This window comes from Rhea pennata, chromosome 15 (genome assembly GCF_028389875.1).
Source record: "Rhea pennata isolate bPtePen1 chromosome 15, bPtePen1.pri, whole genome shotgun sequence".
NCBI lineage: Eukaryota > Metazoa > Chordata > Aves > Rheiformes > Rheidae > Rhea > Rhea pennata.
In genome coordinates, this window is record NC_084677.1 from 6,478,773 (window position 1) to 6,498,691 (window position 19,919).

General features: G+C 40.4%; 1 protein-coding gene across 7 annotated transcripts in view; it reads right to left on the reverse strand.

The window, feature by feature from the left end:
* The window catches only part of CARHSP1 (calcium regulated heat stable protein 1), an 81,761-nt gene that overhangs the window by 8,059 nt on the left and 53,783 nt on the right, over positions 1 to 19,919 (reverse strand). For all 7 annotated transcript variants that reach the window (XM_062588518.1, XM_062588519.1, XM_062588516.1 and 4 more), the window contains 2 exons: positions 8,681 to 8,873; positions 5,462 to 5,584 (listed from right to left, as the gene is read on the reverse strand). In XM_062588518.1, the coding sequence (XP_062444502.1) occupies positions 5,462 to 5,584; positions 8,681 to 8,862 (305 nt within the window). In that variant the 5' untranslated portion in view covers positions 8,863 to 8,873. The remainder of the gene's footprint in view (positions 1 to 5,461; positions 5,585 to 8,680; positions 8,874 to 19,919) is intronic.

The window sequence follows — 19,919 nt, forward strand, 5'->3', positions numbered from 1 at the left end:
GAAACTTCAGCCTGAAGGACAGTCTGAAAGTCTCTCTGCAATGCAGCATTTTTCCCTTCAGAGGAAACAAGCACAAGCAAAAGTTTGCACAAGCAAACTGCAGAAAACCCACAAGCATTGCATATGCTTTTTCTGTTCCATGAAATAGCTGCTTTTGCAGAAGAAAACTCTTAAATTAATGACTACACTTTTTTTCCCCCACTCCCTTTTTTTTTGGTCATTGCTCTCTGGTGAACTATCTCCTTGTCTTGCCTTTGCAAGTAGACAGGCTGCAGAACAAATCCTAGTTTGTTATGCAAAGGCTTGGAGGGTAAATGAGTCTTCTATGTGTGCTCACTCCCAAATAGGCAGAGGAGTGGGACTCATACCTCCTGCTCAGAGGCACACTCTGATCTACCACCACCATTGCAGACACACCGAAACCCTTCCTTCAACCCACGACCCATGCTCTCAGGTCTCTCCTCTGGAAGGGGCAAGAATATATACCACTCCCCTGCACTAAGGTTTGGGGAACCTCTGAACAGTCAGACTGTAAGCCTTTCCTCTTGTCTCCACTATCATTAGACCATCAGCTACCAGGAAATATGCCATTTTTACAGGAAGAACAGATGGAGAATGAAGAATTAAACTGAAGCCACAGAAGCTGTTACATTTCAGAACCAGCCGAAATGCTAAGTGTTTTAAGAGTTGAGTGCTATTCCAGCAATGAAACACCAGCAGCAGAGATACTGAGGAGGAGACGAAGTTTGTTCTAGGCCTCGATGTTACAATAGCACCATAAATTCTGTGACAGTGGATCAGGATAAAGGTGGTAGAAATGAAAGCCTTAACAGTATGTGTCATTATTAATGAACTAATTAGAGACTTTTAAAATGTTACTTTAGGCAAATTCATTTTCCTGCGCTTCCAGCTTCCCAAACACATTAGCTTGAATTAAAATCTTAGAGACTCTTCCATCTCCATGCTTGCCAGCTAGTTTTGTATTCTTTACTAGTACACACATTTTATTTTCAGTTCTGAAGAAGGGCAAAGTATTAAAGTCTCGTAACACTCAATGAGCCAGAACATCTTCCTAGTACAACTATTTGTATCAACCAGAAAATACTTCCAATAAACACAAGAAAGCAGAAATCAACGTTATTCACACAAGTGCAGAAAAAAGAGCAGTAACCTCCAATCCTGTGGATCATGCCTTTGGCTTGGCTGCAGAGAAGTGACGCTTTTCTCCCCAGACTAGACCAAGCATCTGTCCACACTGTAGCCTGCAGCTACGAAGTGCAGCTCAGGTGGAGGTGTGGGAGCTGGCTTTAAACTCTGCATGCGAAGTGCTGACAGTGCTGCAGTTGTGGTGGCAGGTTTTCAGCCACAGATGCTTCACCCAGAGTCCCAAGAAGCCTCTCATGATGCCTGTCAGGAAACCACCCCTGCCAGCACTATCTGTCACCAGAACTGCCACCACTCCTCCAACGGTTATGAATGGCATCAGGGTGGCTCATGAACGGAAGAGCTACCACCTGCCCACTGCCTACACCACTGCTTCAAACAACCTCCACAGACCGCTCTAGCCAGTCTATACAATTTTGCTCATTAGTATCTAGTCAGACAGAGCAAACAAGAAACTGATTCCACTCCAATGTTATCAAAACCCAATCTGAAACAACTCTTCCCTGCAGCCATAGGAGCCGTGTGTTAAAATGAACAAAGCACCACAAGCACAGACAAAAACTATTCTAGAGACACCCTTAGTCCGTATGCCAAACTGAAGTTTTCTAGACTTTGTATTTACCCACACCTGACATGTCCAACTTAATAATGCAACATTTCTGAAAATTCTGTTCGTAAGCCACATCCACATGACAGAAGAACTGTACCCAGTTTAAATTCCAGTTCAGATGCTAAAATCAAAAATTTTGCAGATAACAAGTGAAGAAGCTTTTAGAAGCCACATATATTTCACATTATTTTTAGACTAATGCTCACTTACAAAACAGAACCTCCATATTAAGTGTTATTAACTTCCCATTTATTTTTGTAAGACATATGAAAAAGACATCCCATTTTATGGACATATGAAAAATATTTTCATTAAATGCCTTACCATTCCCCACAACTTAAGGGAAAGGAACTTGATTTTTTATATTAAAATTTTAGGTTTAAAATTATATTAGTCTGCAGACTGGTCACTGATACTCAAAACATTCACTAGCCATAACAGATGAGACTGTTCATCTCTTTATTCATCACTATATTACAAAAATCCAAATTGGAATACTTTTATCTAAGTTCCTGAAATTCTAGGTCTCAGAAAGAACTGATACAGCTCAAACAATCCCCTTTCATTTCACAAGTCGATGTCTGTACTACACAGAGTCAATGAACAGATTGATAGCTCAAACTCACATCCAGGTTTACCTGAGTAAAGAAGTTGAACAAATATGTAAAAAGGGGATCTCATGATAAACATAGGCAACATCTTGAAAGTCACCCTACCTACACAAGGGCCATTAAAGTCCTCCTGAACCACAATGATTTGGTTACAGGATGCTGCTGTAATAAACAATTCCCATTAATAGAGACCAGTTTCTAATCCACAGTGAAATAAGCTGAAATGTAAGATATTATTAATTCATCTTTCCAATGCTGCCTCGCATCAGAACTAAGACAATGATATCATCACTCTGTAGGACTAAAAGCTATTTCCAACTACTTGAAATACACTCAGAGTAATTAAAGAACACAATGTGCTGAAATCTTCATTACCTTAATAATAGCACTTTTTACTAATAGGTTGAGGCAGAAACATCACTTATTTTTAATTTAAGCTCTGCAAATGTACCTACACAGGAAGCATTTAAAATAATGGCCTAGTCCTGGTTCAATACAAAAAAAATCCTGTTGACTTCAAAAGGAGCAGAATTGAGCTTAAAATAATTGTTTTACTAAAGCATATCCTTCAGTCCTACAAAATCATGAGCTAAACTTGTAAAAGTATTTCTGCAAGTGCAAGGAAAATGGTCTTCAAACATACAAATGATAGTCTATAAAGAGGAAAGGTATCATTTTTCTGCTATGGAGATGGAAAGAGAAGCAGTGAAGGGCTGAAGTGAAAGCAAGGGAAATGTAGGTTAAACATCAGAAAAGACTTTCTAAGAGCAAGGACTGTTAATCGTGGGAGGAGACTGCTTAGGCAGGCAGTAGCTCTCCATCACAAGAATTTGTTGGGTAAAGCATCTGCCAGGAATGACATGGGCACTGCTGATCCCAACACTCACTGGGGATGGAGTAGAAGTCGTCCCCTCCAATCATCTTTCTGGTGTAAATTTAAGATGGCAGCTCTACTTAATTGCAAGCAGCCCTACTGCAGAGAAAGCACAGCCACTCCACTTCATACAGCACAATACGCTGAGACGGTCAGATTCCTACTTGTGGGAGCCTTAGATTGAAATGAAACAGTTAAAAACGAAGAGAGGCAGCACAAAGTGGCAGAGTGCATGCAGCGCCCTGATCACTGAAGCTGCAGTCTCAGCTGTAGGCACTACTGAAGTGTCAAATGGTGGCTTTAGGTTCAGCAGGATCTGAAACAAAGAGGAATCACTACCAGGGACAGGGGGCTGTGTCAGGGAGCAGTCCCAGGGTGGGAAAACACTACTGTTAGTGATGGGCATTTGCAGAAGAACACGCCTGGCATGGCTGAGCACAGGTGAAAGTAAACAAACAACTTATCGTGCATTAGCAAAATAACTGTGGTTACCCCATAAACTTCTACCACCATACACGTTCTTGAAAACATGGAGGAGAGAGGAGCTCCAAGTTATTCTGGAAACAGAGAATGTACATTTGTATTAGATGAAAGAAGAAGAGGGTATTAAATAACTTTTCTTAGGGTTGAACGCTTTTAAATCTGACCACTCCACCACACACTCCTAGGAGTCCTAAAAACCTTTGGCTTGCCAATGTTTGTAATAGAGTAACATTTCAGAAGACCAGAAGAAGGCCAGTGTGCTACTTCTCAAAGAGCAAGGAGGGAGAAATCAGGAACCAACCGGCTAGTTACTTTGAAAACACTTGCAAGAAAAAAAAGAGAGAGAGAGATTCTATCAATAAAGAAGTAAAATACAATTAATGTCAGTCAACATATAAATTAAATCTGTCAAAGTTACTGGAGGAAGCTATACATGTGAGTAACTAGGGCAACATGAATAACTTGGGTAAGGCTTTTGTTGACTTTCTACTGATTAACACTCCAAACAACAAATTAGGATTATACAGCTTCAAAATCGTATAAAATAAACGGACTGAAAACTGATCGAGTGATAGATCTAAAAGAGGTTACTCTGGGATAAACATTAAGCAATCTTAACACAGGTCTACAGAGATCAGTTCCACAATTCCTGGTGGTCAACACCTCATCAATATGGAAACAAATATAATATTGTCTACTAAGCTTTGCAGTTTGGCAGAGCAATAAATAACGAAGACAGTGCAGTCATTGAGAGTGATCTGCACCCTTTGGCAAGTCAGGTCTATTCAAATAAAACATGCTATAATGCAACCAAGTATGAAGTCATATATCTCCAAACAAGGAATGCAAACATTGCTGCCAGTGGATGACAGACTGCATCTGGGACTACACCAGTGCACTGACACTGCAAAGGATACAGAGGTCAGAGCAGATAAGCAACTCAGCAAAAGACATGGGACGAGAAGGGCTAATGTGATTATGGGATGTATAAAAGGATAAACAGGAGGAATATGAAGGAGATTTTATCTCTATATAATGAAAGGAAGTGTACCACTCTGCTTTTTAATATTAAAATACTGCAACAAACTTAGAAAAAGAGACTGGAAAATTGTTTAAGGCTGAGGGGAAAAAAGTCTCAGTGCAATACTTTAAAAGCTCAATCTGATTAGTTTATCAAAAGATAGACTGATAGGTGACGGATCTCTCCGTTTTCAAGAGAGAAAACGACAGGTAATAATGAGCCCTTTAACAGAGAAAGCCTTAACAAGAGCAAACTGTAAACTGAAACCAGACACATTCAAGGAAGTAGTAAAACATGACTTTTCCTAATGGTAAAGGTAATTAACCTTTAGTTTAATAGTGGTATAAGTTGTGCAAAGTAAAATTAGTGAACATTCAGTGTTCAGGTCTTGAATTAAAACTGAATACTGCTTGGATGATTTGCTTTTGTTAAATGCAAGTTTCTGGGCCTGGGTGAAACTGCACATTTTATTGTAAGATATCCAACAGGATAATCTACTGGTTTTTAACTCAACAAATTTGTAGTAATACAGAAAAAGAACAGCATAACCTCTGGCTGCCAGTAACATCTGCGTAACTCCTCTGTGCCAAGATAAAGGTGGCACAGTACAAACCCTTCTTCTATTTGGTATGACACAATGATTCAGTTATTAAGGCAAACTGAGGTTGCAGCTTTCCTCTCCAATCTAGGCAACTTACTCAGAAATGTGTACAAAGATGTCCGGCCCTCCATCTGCAGGGGTAATGAAGCCATGGCCTTTGGAGCGACAGAAGCATTTACAGACTCCTTTATAGATGGGACCCTCAGAAGCTCTCACAGTTCTGCAAAAGAGAGTGCACACAAAGCAGAAGTTCATTGTTGGGCACTGATGTGAGAACTTCCAACTACATGAGCCAGGGAATACCAGGAAAAAGCGTACAAGAGTCCAAATACTCACTCAGTTCCTAGTAAGTACATTTCCCTGCAGCAATTATTTAATATTCAGTGCCACACACTGCACACATATTGCCCATAGCCTTTTTTAAACAAGAAAAAGACGATTAAGATGTTTGCTAACATACAATCCATCAGTTACATCTTAAATCCACCTAGCATGATTCCCAAGCCACGTGCCAAATTCTCTAGTAGACACTACACCTAAATTTTGAAGGACTTTATACATGCTATGAATTTAGGACTACTAATATGCACTTTCAGAAATTTAATAATGTGTGTATGCATAGTATCAGGAGAATGCAGTGCATAAATATATAAATGTGTGTGTGTGTGTGTGTGTGTGTGCACTTATGTATGTATATACACATACATCTATTGGATATGTGTGTATATATATATATGTATGTGCCTAACTGCTATCCTGCTAGACTATAATCCAATGAAGTCAGTATTACATCTCCCAATGACTCCAGTAGGCAACAAGGTCTAAATGGTACAGATAACATCCATTTTAGAGTAGACTGATCGCCCTCTCCATCGTTATGGGACTTGTACTTTAAAATGAGACTGCGTTGAAGACAAACCCTTAGGATGATTTACTGCCACCAGGAGAAGTGACTTGCATGAACTATGACCCATCAGGAACGCTGTGTGATTAAACCTTTTTCTTCCATCAAACATGCTGAGTTGATTCTCTGGAGATCCAAACTTTCTTAATACCTTTATGAATGAAGCAAAATGTTTTAAAGAGCTTATGTGGTTTACAGAGAAGTGTTACCAGATCAGGATCTTCTCACCTCATGAGTAAGTGCCCTACCTAATATGTTGCTTGTGTTAGAAGAGGATTTTATTATGACTCTTCAAACCAAATCTTCAGTAAGTGATTATGTTGCCACTTGGTTATATGCATCATGGCAATTTGGACATCATTTTCATAACGTTATTTTAAACTTTAGTAAATTTTAAAGATATCAAAAAAAAAAAATCAGAAACATCTCTGCTCCTGAAGCCATACAAATGTTTAAAAATATGTGTCATTGAAAGGGGAGAAAAAAAGAACAAGAGAAGAAATCTCCATTAAATTACTTCATTTTTAGCTTGATACAGCTATCAATGCACCTGACCCCATCAGGGTGTGTTTGTTACACAGAAAAGCACTCACTGCCCTAAATAAGCTATTGAAGTTCAACTGCATCTTTCAAAAAGACAAAGTACCGTGGGGGACAAGACCCCACATTTGTAGTGAACGAAAATTAAACAATCGCACTGAATAATAAGCCACTGCCTGGCACATTCATCTCTTCCACATAACTCTGGGACCAGTACCAACTTAGAGCTCATTTGGTTTAAAGAGGACACGAAAAAAAGTTTAGAGCTCTTTTAATTTTCAGGGCTAGTAAATACAACAAGATTTCTATACTAATTAGCAGTGATTAAAGACCTGTGGGAGCCAAAAAAACAAATACTTCAGGTTTGTAAGAGCCAGACTAGGATTAATAGCTGAGAAGAATTATAGAGTTCATTAACATAACAGTGAGGCAACCTGGAAATGGTTTTCAAGGTCAACCTCAATTATCAAGTCACTTATGCTCTTTTTAGCAATATACTTCCATTATAAAGTTCAGAGCATTTGGGATCTTTTGTACCTGACAACATACAAAATTTTCTTCTGCTAGTGCAGTTCTTTTTCAACTCATTTTGAACGGAAAAGTACAAATATAAATAGCATCGATCTTAATGAAGCCTCAAATATGTACAGATAACTTTTGAAGAAAAGAGCTCAATAATATTGAAAGAAGACAAAAGAAATAAACATGCCAACCAAATTAAGCAGCACTTAAAATAGGCTAGCTGCAGGTTTGAGGTCTTACTTCTGCAGTTTTTCACTAAGCACTGCCAGGTCTCTCTTCCACAGAAGTATCTGCAAGATCGTGTCAAAAGAGTGCTAAGGAATGACTAGAGCTTTATGTTATACCCTTAGACCCTGATTAAAGGGCCGCTGAGGAGGTTAATGGAAAGATCCACATTGTTTTCTACAGCTCAGCACCTCACTGGAGCGATCTGTTCCTGGACACTGGGAGTTTTTTGCAATGACAGAACCAAATAATAACATCCTCTGCACTCCAAGAGGGAAAGAATTGCTGCACTACAAAGGAATTCCCTTTGGGTGGGGAAAACCCTCAACAGCCTGCACTGCCCCACTGGGCCACAGAGAAAGACCAGAAAAAGGAGGCTCTACTATAGGATCACTATCTCAAATAGTTAAAAACAGCAGCAAAAGTCCTGCTTGTTTTATATAAAAACCTCATATACTTCCACAAAATCGGAGCGATCTGGATTACACCTTGAAAACCAATATATTATTTTAGAGATCTATTTGAGCAAATTCAGAAATCTTAAGACAGGGATATTAAAGGTGATTAAGAAGATTCTCCTCCGAGAATGACAGGGTCATGGATTATCTCTGAAATGTGGCCTGGCCTATTGTAACACAAGTATCAGGAGTAAAAGAACTAAAACCTCCAGTAAGCAAATTCTGGTCTGTCTAGTCTTTACAGGGTGGCAAAAAGAGAGGCCACGTCAAAGAAGAGGAGGATGCTGATGAAGAAACACCAAGAGGAACAGGTCCTGAGAGACATGGCTCATGGTCTGAGGTGAAGCACCACCTCAGAAAAGAGGAAATTCTGTTTTGAAAAAATCTCAGTGTATTTTTCCCCTCCCTACAAAACTCCAATCTTAAAAGAGTGGAAAAGACTTTGAATATCCTTTATGCAAGCAAGTCATGCAAAAACTATGGGCAGCTGGGACTAAAAGTCTAATCTGATTAGAATTTACTGGGAAGAGATAGCAATAAAATACCGAAGCACCTTCCAGATACAGTAAGTTGTCTGATCCACTTTAGCTCTGTGATGGGCCAATCCTTCTGTACAAAAGGCAACAGTTTGGCTATGTCTATGAAATTAAGTTTTCCTAATACTCACGCTGAAAAAGTCCTGGTCCGTCGAGTGGGAAGAGGACTAGGGATGAGGTAGCCTCTCATGGGAGATGGGGAGCGATCTCTTGTCCTGCGGCTTTCTGGCAGACGGAGAGAACTTGGTGAGGGTGGAGAAGAGGGAGACTGCTCAGAAGCAGATGAAGTGGGCTCAGAAGACATTCCTGACATCTGAAAAAAACCTAGAGAGAGGAGATCTGATTTAGGCCAAGATGAAAAACTGCATATAAAAGGCACACATTTTTCAGCTTTTCATTTTGTAAAAGCATGACTCATTTCCTGCAGCCGTGCATGCAGACACAGTTGCACCAAAAGCTACTGCTCCGTGTCAATGAGTTCATTTTTTAACTCTCTTGATAGCTCCTGTGAGCTGTACTAGGAAGCTCCAGTGAAAGTATATCACTTCACAATTAACGTGGGGCATCTTAGGTGTTTATTGCTGCCTCGTTCTTAGGTAACAGCTTCCCAATGGAAACAGCCGTGAAGTCAGGCATCCACATGTCCCATGCATCTCCCAGCAGGAGCTGGACTGCAGCACTGGCAGCACACTGACAGAGGAGCACCCCGCACTGGGAAATATTACCAGAAGAAATGCTGAAATAAAGAATACATCCTCATTGCTGGAGGTTAGTTTCACCATGCAATCAACTATACTAACTACATTCACTGCTGCCACTGCTCAGTTGTTATCACACTTCTGTCAAGAGGTTAAAACACCTTCAGCTCTACTGGAAGAAGAAAATCATATGAGTCCTCCTCAGTTCATTTCAGGCAAACTCAGACAGTTAATTTACTCTGGCAGGGAAGGGAAAGTTTGCTAACCAGCAGAGCTGTGGAGGCAGAACTGACTGCTGGTAGATGACATCCTCAAACTGCACAGAGATCTAGAAGAAACATGGATACACTTCTGTAGGTCTGAGCCTTTGTCACAGTCTGCCAGCATCCAGGAAGCAATACTCTGCATTTGAATTCAGACTCCTAATAGCCCTCCTCAGCTTTGTTCTTACTCACTTCTTCCAAAAGAAAAGGAAAAAGGTCTCTCTTGTCATTTGCACAGCAATATGTCCCTAATTACAATCAAAACTTCCAAAGAATCTGTTAACAGAGAATGACTGATAAGAAACTGCAGCACTTCCACACACATGAATGCATGTTTTACGGGTGCAGCCATGATAGACAGAAGAGAAATAAAGCAGCGCTGCTCAGGTATTACTGCACAAGTCCCTGTCCACACTAGAAGGGGAACATATGAAAAAACTAAGTCCCATCACATTTTTTTTAAATAAGTACATATAAGTTATATGTGAAAAATTATACCCACAAGTGGATAAGTTAGAAAGCAAAAGATGTGGAGATCAGGGCCAAGAAAATGTTCAGAAAGCAAGAAGAACTGGCTTTAATACCAACAGTCTCATTAAATTTAAATCTCTCATATTCATTTTGCACCCTCCTTTAGACTCCCACACTCCCCAGCCCATGAATTATGGAGCGGATCCTTTACATGACATTTGAGAGATGCATTCTTCTTGTCAATGACAAATTACCATTATGTCTTCATGAAACTAAAGACTAAAATTAAAAATGCCTCTTAAGAATGAAGTCACGGGGGAACAAAATCTTTTGTATTTAATTGTTCAGGGTGTTGAGAAGGCAGAGAAGTGGATAGTCATGCTCCCTTGAGTATCAGTGTGAACTTTTCACACTGCCTTCTCAAGAGCAACAGCTCACAGGTGGAAACAAAAAATTGCTTTAAACTGTTCAAATATGAATGGTATTTTAGACTCACTAACCAATGTCACATCCAGTGTAGTGGGCCAATTTTTTGCAGAGACTAAGATGGTAACACCAAACAGGCAGGATTTTCCAGACTCCCCCTAAAGAGATCTGCTGTGCAGGCTTGCACTAAGGAAGTCTCCCTGAATTTTGAAAGAACTCTCCTTTAGGCTCCTTGCTTTCACTGAATGTATTATTTGATATGGCAGGATTGTAACTCTAATAAGTCACAGGAAAAATAAACTGAATTAAAAACTCTTTCTGATTAATGAGACAGCACAATCTGGGCCTTTGCACTAACGAAAATGCAACTTGCAAAGAATCACATGATTTCTCTCCTAATTGAAATACAAATCTGCTTGTCAGGTGACAAGCAAAATGCTGAGCTTTTCATCTACAGTAGTGTATTCAAGCATATCATAAAGCACTATTCTTCCCTTTTCTAAATCAAAGGTAGAGAAGCAGGAGAGACAGGACAGATGAACCACAAAAATATTTACAAACAAAGAAGGTTAAATGGCTTTAGAAGTAACTTGTGTTACTGCACCAACTAATATTATTTTTGCCCCTACTGCTTTATAAACATAAAAAGAACTTGTGATGAAGAACATTCAGTGCAATTTTACTATTCAGATACCCTTTGTTCTCTGCTCATGACCAAAGTAGATGAATGTCTTTGACTCTCGTTATTTCTAATACAGAAATCCCAAATCATGAGCAGAACATCACTAGCTTGCTGAGAGCTGATGCATAAAATCATGCAGTTGGAGGCGTCCGTGAACATTTCTGGCTTCACACCTGCCACAGCAAGTGGATGTAACACACAAGAGGGGAAGCACACAGAGCAGCAGCAATAGGAAGTCTGTGGCTAGACTATGCCTCCAAAAATGTCTTTACTGGCAAGGTTGTGTGTCTGTGCATGCAGCAATGTAACAAACATCCCTCTGCCTCAGGGGCTTCTCTGACAATTTTAAAATTGGATGAGACAAGGACTAGATACTGAATTACCACAAGTGTGTGAAATTTCAAAGTTTACACTGATTACATTAGGACTGACAACAGTTCACACCTTCACTAAATCTCAGTTCAGTTTGTTCATTGCAGACATCACTTTATCTGATCCTTTTGGAAGAAAAATGTGAGGTTTGTCTATTTTTATGTTTGTTCTAATCTGGCCATTACCACGCAGCTGCACTTCGAACCAAAGAACTTTAAGTTACATAGGTAGGAAACACATTCCTGAGCATTAACAGCTCACCTAAGCACACAGCCCCAAGAAGAAGGACCTCTTATGGATCCTGTCCTGCCATTTGAGGCACTGCACATTATGTAAGCCCCTTCCCAGTCTTGACTTGCTCTATGAATCTCTCTCCTCTGAACAGAACTAGATATCTGTAACGATCTTTGCAGGTACCTGAATATGTCTGTAATTGCAATTACCAATATGTTACAGATGATGCATTATTTCATGTAAGTCAAGGGGAAAAAAGGTTAGGCTCTTGGTTATGACACATAGCTCCCATGCAGGCAGTTTAAATTATTTAATTGTCTTGAAGGCAATCTCACAATAGTACCTCAATCAAATCACACAACCTGTTTTGCAATCAGTGTAAAGGAAGTTAGTGATTTTTCTCTGCTTCGCAAGGGCTCTGTAATTCTTAACTCAGACTGGTATGATTCCAAATGTTAAGGCCATGCATACAAAGGACATGCCAATTACTAAACAAAAAAAAGAGAGCAAAGAAAATTTTTTTTAAAAACTGAAAACCAAATCTATTTTAAAGGCCTACTGCTTTCTACAAGCACTTCTTCAGCATCCATGAACTATATCCCCTCTTCACGATTAGCTGAACTTTCACACATCTCTTACCAGTCCATCCTCTTCCACATTATTTCTATTAATTTTCCTCTGTCCCTCCAATTCAACCACCACTTTCCCCTCTTCACAACATGAACCCAGAGTAGACAGCTAACCAGATATCCCACTCTGATCACTCAGCTTACATCTTGTTCTTTTTCCCTTGCAAAGGCAGTGAGTACTTTGTAGCACATCCTGTATTCACACAAAATACAGTAAAGTGAATCCCAGCTGTGACAGGGATTATAACAAGTGTCTCTTCTACTTGAGTCAGCAAAGTATTTACCTTCTGCTATTTACATAACAAATGTAACATTATGCAAGGTGGTGAGCCTTAATTCTGCCTGTATCTCAGCATGCATTATCTATCCTCCACCACCACAGAGGGTATTTTCTTTAAGACTGCAGAAATGCATTAAGCTGAAATATAAAATACACCTAATCACAGAAGTTACAGACCAATCTGACTCTTCAAATCAAAAAAATACGTGCTTGTCATACTTTCTTCAGAATGGCCTATGTGCACCCACAAACGATGTTTTGAGGGTTCCTTAATAGGTGACCTACAGAGCACAAATGCCAAGAGATGCAGCAGGTGAAATTTCTGAAGTAGTCAATGAAGTACTACCAAAATCTATGGATATAATTAAAAGAGAGGGGAAGTATGTAAATGACACCATCACTTCTACATATACAATCATTTCACTGTTCTTTTCTAAGACTACTCCATAGCTCTAAAAATACCCTTAAAATAGCAGTTTTCCTGAAGTTACTCAATCTTACCGGCACCACAACACACTTCTAAGGAAATCTAGTTGCACTTTTGATTAAAGGAATGTCTGGAAAAAAGCCAAAACAGATATAGCATGGTGACAGACTCCAGAAATCTCTTAGTCTATAAATGGTTTACTTTTTACACAGAAGTCACCATAACATTTCCAGTTAGCATAGAGATCATCACTTGCAAATGTCATTGTGGGTACTTCAGCCTTGCAGTATGTAGGATAAACTCTTTCCAGCGTTCTTCACTTGGAAACAGCGCTATCTGGAGGGGCCACTGCCAAAGGGTAACGCGAAACAACACAGCACTGCACGCATGCATGCCTAGAAAGCCAGGCATTGCCTCCCAGGGAGAGCGTGAGATTCTGTACAGCACTAGCAACCATGCTCAGCTTGGTCTTGCAAATTCCATTTCCAACCTCTAAGAGAAACTTAGAAACTTGAAAATTTGTTTGCTTTCTCCTGGGATTTAGAAACAATGTCAGCAATGTTTTTCTTAAGTGACTCATTTTTAAATGTCCTGGTTTCCAAATGTATACTAAACAGCGAAATTCCCACCCTTCTCTAAGAAAGTCTCACAGACAAACCCCTCTGAGCTTTGCCTGCTCCTCTGCTGATGTTTACAAGCTCCCCTTAGCAAGAGAAAAATATGGCTAAATGGTACACTGCGATCCTAGGCTGAGTATTCCTGTGTGTCTTTCCCCAAGCAGTACGCCCCTTCCCCTAACCTGATAAAAGAGTGGAGGCACAAGCACCCTCTATTTGCCCCCCATTACCTTGCTCTGCTCCCAGCAGTACCCCCATGTGAAGAACTGGTCGCCCCTGCACCTCTTCCTGCAGCAGCTGAGCACCAGCCCACCCCACGCACCAGGCCAGAGTACTCTCCCCACCACAGTTACCCTCTGAAGCACCTCCTGGCACTCAGTTTGTCAGCACGCGTGAGGGTCCCACTACCACAGAGCATTAGAGCGCTATTCCCGCTTCACGCCCAAGTATTTGCAAAACACACAGAATTATGCAATGGTTCAAAAAGCTTCCCTTTCCGCTGGTCTGCATATGACTAATTTTCAACAATTAGTACTGGTACTTCAATTAACATTGAAGCTCTGAGCTGTCGTGACACACATTTGTTGTGTCAATACAAAGGTTTATGGTACAAACATTGCATTCTTAAACAGACACAAAGAGTGACTGCTGCATCTTAGCCCACTACTGTAAGGATTCTGCTGTTAACTGAGACCAGGACATTGCCCAACTGTCCCCATGTTCAGTAAAAGCCTAACTATAAGGCAGACAGGATAAAACAAGGAAAATCCCTAGTGCTTGTCTATGCATGAAAATTAATTTGGATTGAGGTCTGGACAGGGTTAAACAGCAACAGATAATCCCGAGTATTTTCAGCAGTGGAACCTCTCCCCAACACAGTGGCTAACCTCATGCTCATTAAGCCTACTGCATTTGAAAGCAACCTTGAAAGAGAACAAGCTAGCCCCTGCCTAGCTAGGGCATCCTGCACTGCGCTTTTAAACAGATACAGGAAGACATAGCACAGCAATAGCATGTCAGCTGGCTTCAGCGATAAAATTCACTAGACTTTGCCTAAAGGGAGAGTACACAGCAGTATGAAAAGGACAGTATTTCACCCTACATCTTCTCAAAAGATGCTTTAACAGAAGGGTCCATTTCATTGTATTGCTCCTTCTGTCCATATTTTACAAGCAGGGAAAAAAAGCCTCCAACAGTAAGGTAACTTCCTCAGGACAACACTGGAGAGCAGCAGTTGGGGCAAGAACGGAACAGAGCTGTCCTGAGACCGGTAGACCTCCACCTACACTGTCTCCTAAGCCACCACTTACACAGACCTGAAGTTTCAGTCCAAAACTTCAGTCTACTCACAAAAATTGGTCTCAATATCACTTAGTATTTCTTTAAAGGCAGGAATAAACTAAAACTGAGGTATGAATGACCAACCTTCAACTTTACACTGATCTAACTCTTTTTGTTTAAAGAACACTTGAAATAGAGGGAGAGGGGAAAAAGGAAAACTCCCTAATGGCTAACTTGAAAGAGCAATGGCAGGTCCCAGAAGAGCATCTTCCTCTAGGAGCTCTCTCCAGTGCAGCTTCGTGGCAAGGATGAAGACAACTTTGGCTATGTTTTTTCCCCCGGTACTACACACTTGGCATTAGGACCTGCTCATATATCATACTGGTTGGTCTCATTCACGATGCTATTAGTGCTGACTGGCGCATGCCAATTAGATACAAGTGCTGCCAACCGTTTTGTTTTTAAGTGTCCCTACATGTTTTATTGGACAATATTTATCAAGTATTTAAATGACCGTTAGCAACAGCAGTGGACATTTTGCCTTGGTTATCTCAAATCTACAAGACAAAAGGCCGGGCGGAGGGGGGAGAGGGGGCGAAGAAAGGCGATTCTCACACCAGTGGGAGCACGTCCGGTGAGAACCTGCCATACCCACACCACCAGGGCTGCAGGGGCCAGGCTGCGAGAACAACAGTACCAGAACGGCATGAGAACAGTAAGGGAAGAACGCTGCCACCGAGACCCTGGGAAATGCTGCCTTATCAGCCAGGGCAAAAGGCTGCAGAGCTGCAAAGAGCAGGCCCTTTGCATTATTAAAGCTAAGGCAGGAAGGTACCAAAGGAGCGAGCAGCACTCTGGACCTAAGCTACCACCTGCTCAGTGTGACCTGTATTGTGGACATAAATCCATGGGTGTGGGTGAGCTGTATCGTACTGCGGAGATGTAACTTCACTTGAAAAGCATCTGAGCCCAGAATGAGTCTAAAGTTTCTGTATACAGCTTCATTTCCTTGCTCATGCACATCCTTACTACACGTATACACAGCACTGTCTTTGAAGCAAGTCTGAGAGAAAGAACTGCACATTAGTACTTGTGAAGCCTGGAGTCTGACTGTACTGGGGCAGAACACAGCAACTTCTCACCAAACATGGTGAGATCTGCCAGTCCTTTCTGGAAGTCGCTACGGCGAGGACAAGCTGCTGCACCTCACCGATCAAACCCGTCCGAGACGGTACAGTGAGAGGCAGATCATGAACCACTGTTGCAGCATTAGCAAGATCACAAGATCATGATGTTGAGCAGCATAAGCCCTATGTGTGATGCCTGGAGTCCTGCCTTGCCTTTTATTCAACCTTCCAACTACTTTCTGGGTTAACAGCCACAGTTTACAAATCCAGTTTCTGCAGCAGCATGATGACGCTGCCTCACAGCACTTCCCAGCTGCTTGTTAAATCGCTGCCAATTACACGAACAGTGACAGAGCGAGCGTCAGAAGCGCATATCCCAACTCTCAAAGCCCAGCTCTGCCTGCTCTCTTCCTGGAGCTGAGTATACAACATGTCATTTCTAATAGGAAGGACTGGTTTCCCTAGACATGCCTTAGTCTTTACATGTCCTAGACAGGCTGTAATAAAGAGACAGGGAAATATGAAGGCCTTAAGCACCAAAACACAAAGAAAGAAAAGCAGTATCTGCAGTGAAATGCGGGAACATCAGGATGACTTCACCCAATTTGACTCTGGTGGCCAGATGTGGTTACCTAGGGTCAGAGGTAAGCACAAAGTGAGCACACAGCGGTACTCACCTCAACATCTTTCCAGCATCTGCAGCTTGATCAATTCCTAAGCTAAGGATGGCACTATCTACATTTTTTCCAACCCCTTTCTGAGTTCATGTAGTCTTTTAGCATCCACAGTATCCTGTGGCAAGGAGCACCACAGCTTAGCTGTCATGTGAAAAAACATTTCCTTTTACTGGAGGAAGCAAGAAGTAGCTTCTTTTACAAGGGCATTAAGAAAAAACAGAGATCAGAAGACAGAGCATAGTAAATATGGTAGGAAAAGAAAGGGAAGAATGTAACATTAAGGGATGAAAGGAAACAGAGGCATTAGCTCAGAGAAGCACACAGTGAAGGATGAATCAAGTCTCAATTTTCTACCAGAAGTGACATAAATGGAAGAGAGAAAGAAGAGTAGACTACAAGATTCTGTTTTTCCATTTAGATTTCTGAATGCAAAAATAACTGTATGACTTTTTTAAAAAATAACTTCAAAATTTTAAAATCATCCTTTGATTTCTGATACTTGAATTGTTGCAACTCTCTCTTAGACAATAAACTCCACTCCTATCAAATATTTCTAAAGATTGAGCTTGTTGACAAGTTAGTTGGTTCTGTGTGGTCCAGAAACCAGGTATTAGCTATTTAACGTTTGGAGAAAGGCACATTGTAGATCTCTGCATCCTCATCAAGCCTCCATTAACCAAGGCACAGAACTTTGTTCTTCAATACCAGATGTTTAATACATCTCATGCTATTCTTGCTAAACAGAGTTCAGTTATAATGTATTAGCATACCTCCCAGATGAAGTTCAATACATAGCTGAAAAAGGAACAAGCTGTCCCTCCCAGCACTTGCTCTTGAGCAGTGGCTGTTCTATAACTTATCTCTCCTTCCAGCGCTTTTACAAGTCCGAAGCTCTGACCCTGTTGACAATATTCCAGGTGAATTTATTCTGGGATTTATTTCATTTTCACAAAATGATGTTTATATCCAAACATAATATTTTTTACATTGTCTAAGCAACTTCAGACTCATCTACAAAACAAATGGACTTACATAATATCATACTATTATAAGGGAAGGTTATTATACATATGTAAATCTTTTTGCATCTTTGAAAAGTTTTTCCTTCTTCAACTTCCTCTCCCATCGCAAAATTTCAACCATGATTACAGGTAAGTTTGTTCATATCCAACTTTAAGCCCTTTAAGGCCACTAAAATCCCCTGAAATATTTATGTGGCTCAAGTGTTAATTAGAGCAATTAGTTCACTGTATTTCTTCCCTAATCAACATTTTCAATAAGGGAAAACAGATCACATCAGAAAGATCTATAAGCATAGTAATTTATGAGGCATGCAAGTACTGGCTGGCAAGGGAAACTAATCCTCTGAGGACATTCCACCTGTCACTAGTACAGCAAGAGGCAAATGATGTGGTGCAAAGTCAGAAACCACTCACAAATAAGCTGATCCTCTCACCAATACCGTGAAGTACTCATAGACTGTAGGTTATTTTTTACCTGTCTTCATTCTAATTTTATGGCTGTTCCAATGCACTGACCATCTCTGATTCTCACTGCCTTGCACACCCTCCATCAACCAATCATTCCAAACATGCCGGTTTAGTAATCGGAGCGTAACCCAATTAGATCTCTCAAGAACCAATTAAACCAAGGTTCGTGTTTAAGATCTCATTAGAAGCCTGCTTCAATAACATGACTGACATAAAATTTACTGAAATACTTTAGAAAATAGTAAATCCTCTGTACCTATGACACAAGATGAAGAAAATTTTGTTTACTGAAGGGAAAAGAAATACTCTTGAGATTAAAGTCTTTCTGTCCTATGTTGTTTCGCAGGCTCTGGAAGGAAAACTGCTCACTAGACAAATGGCTCATTTAGGATAGATTTTTTTCTACTACAACAAAGTTTTTAATCTACATTCCACCTGCATTAAGTCTACAATCTCCCTTTAGCACTCCGACAAAGAGCATTTAATTAAATATGTATTTAACCCAGGTTAAATAATAGAGCACTCAGACCTGTGGAAATGAATGTTCCATTAAACTCAAACAAAAAGAAACATTTTTTCCCCGCACGCTCTTTGAAGACAGGAGATGGAATAGCAGACCTGTATTTTAATGGAAGAAGAAAATACATATAAGCTTTCAGATCACAGGCCCATTTAATAGCCGCATTTCTGTTCTTCTTCTTCCCTCCACCACATTTCTCAACCTATTTTCTGTGTATCGCATCATACCTCACGCAAGTTTCTGGTCACCCCAAAACCTCTCACAAGGAGGACTTGCAGCAGCATATAATGTTCAGCTCTTGTAAGCCAGCACAACTGGGACAATAACAAGAGCCTAGGAATTTTATCAGGCCATTGCCAAAGAGAACTAACTGCAAGTACAGGCCTTCTATTCAAGCATAATTTACAAAGAAAGGTAAAATAAATAATTTAAAAATGTTCAACCTTATCAATTCCAGAGCGCATCTCCCAATATTTTTAGGCTGCTGGATGAGTTAACTATTGCAGGCTCATTTCCTGCAGTTTATAATGAAAACACTTTCCCAAGTAATAGTAAACAACATTGGAATTTGTACTTCTCAGGAAAAAGCTCTGAAACTTAATCATTTTCTGAACACAGGGACAAAAGGACATGCTAATAAACTTCAAAGTCAACTGCTGTTTTTAAAATATTTGATAAGTTAAAGAGCAAGCTTGTCCAGAAAACATAGGAACCTGCTCCCCCTCTGAAAAAAGGGTGATATTTCACACTAACTTGTTGCCAGTCAACTACTAGTTGTGTAAACATCAAACAATTAGAACGCAAAAAGAAAGAATGATATTAGAAGCTTAGAAAATGGCACAAAAGAATTTTAAAAGTTCAATGTGCAAGAGAAAAACATGATCAAATATATCAAGTTTGGAACAGGAGCACAGAATAGCATGCCAGATCAGACAATGCTTTGCAGTATAACCCTGAGTCATCCCTCTGCGTCCTTATTTCCTCAGCTCTAAAGCTGAAATAACAACCACTTTCACAGTGATGTTGTGAGGCCTAGCAGCTGTCTGTGAAGATCTTTGGATGCAAAAACCTGAATGAGCCTGTGTGGCTCGAAAGGCTGATGATGCTCAATCTTGCTTCCATCCTCAGATCAGGATTCAGGTCTCAATACCCTCCAACTGCACAATCCAGAATGGA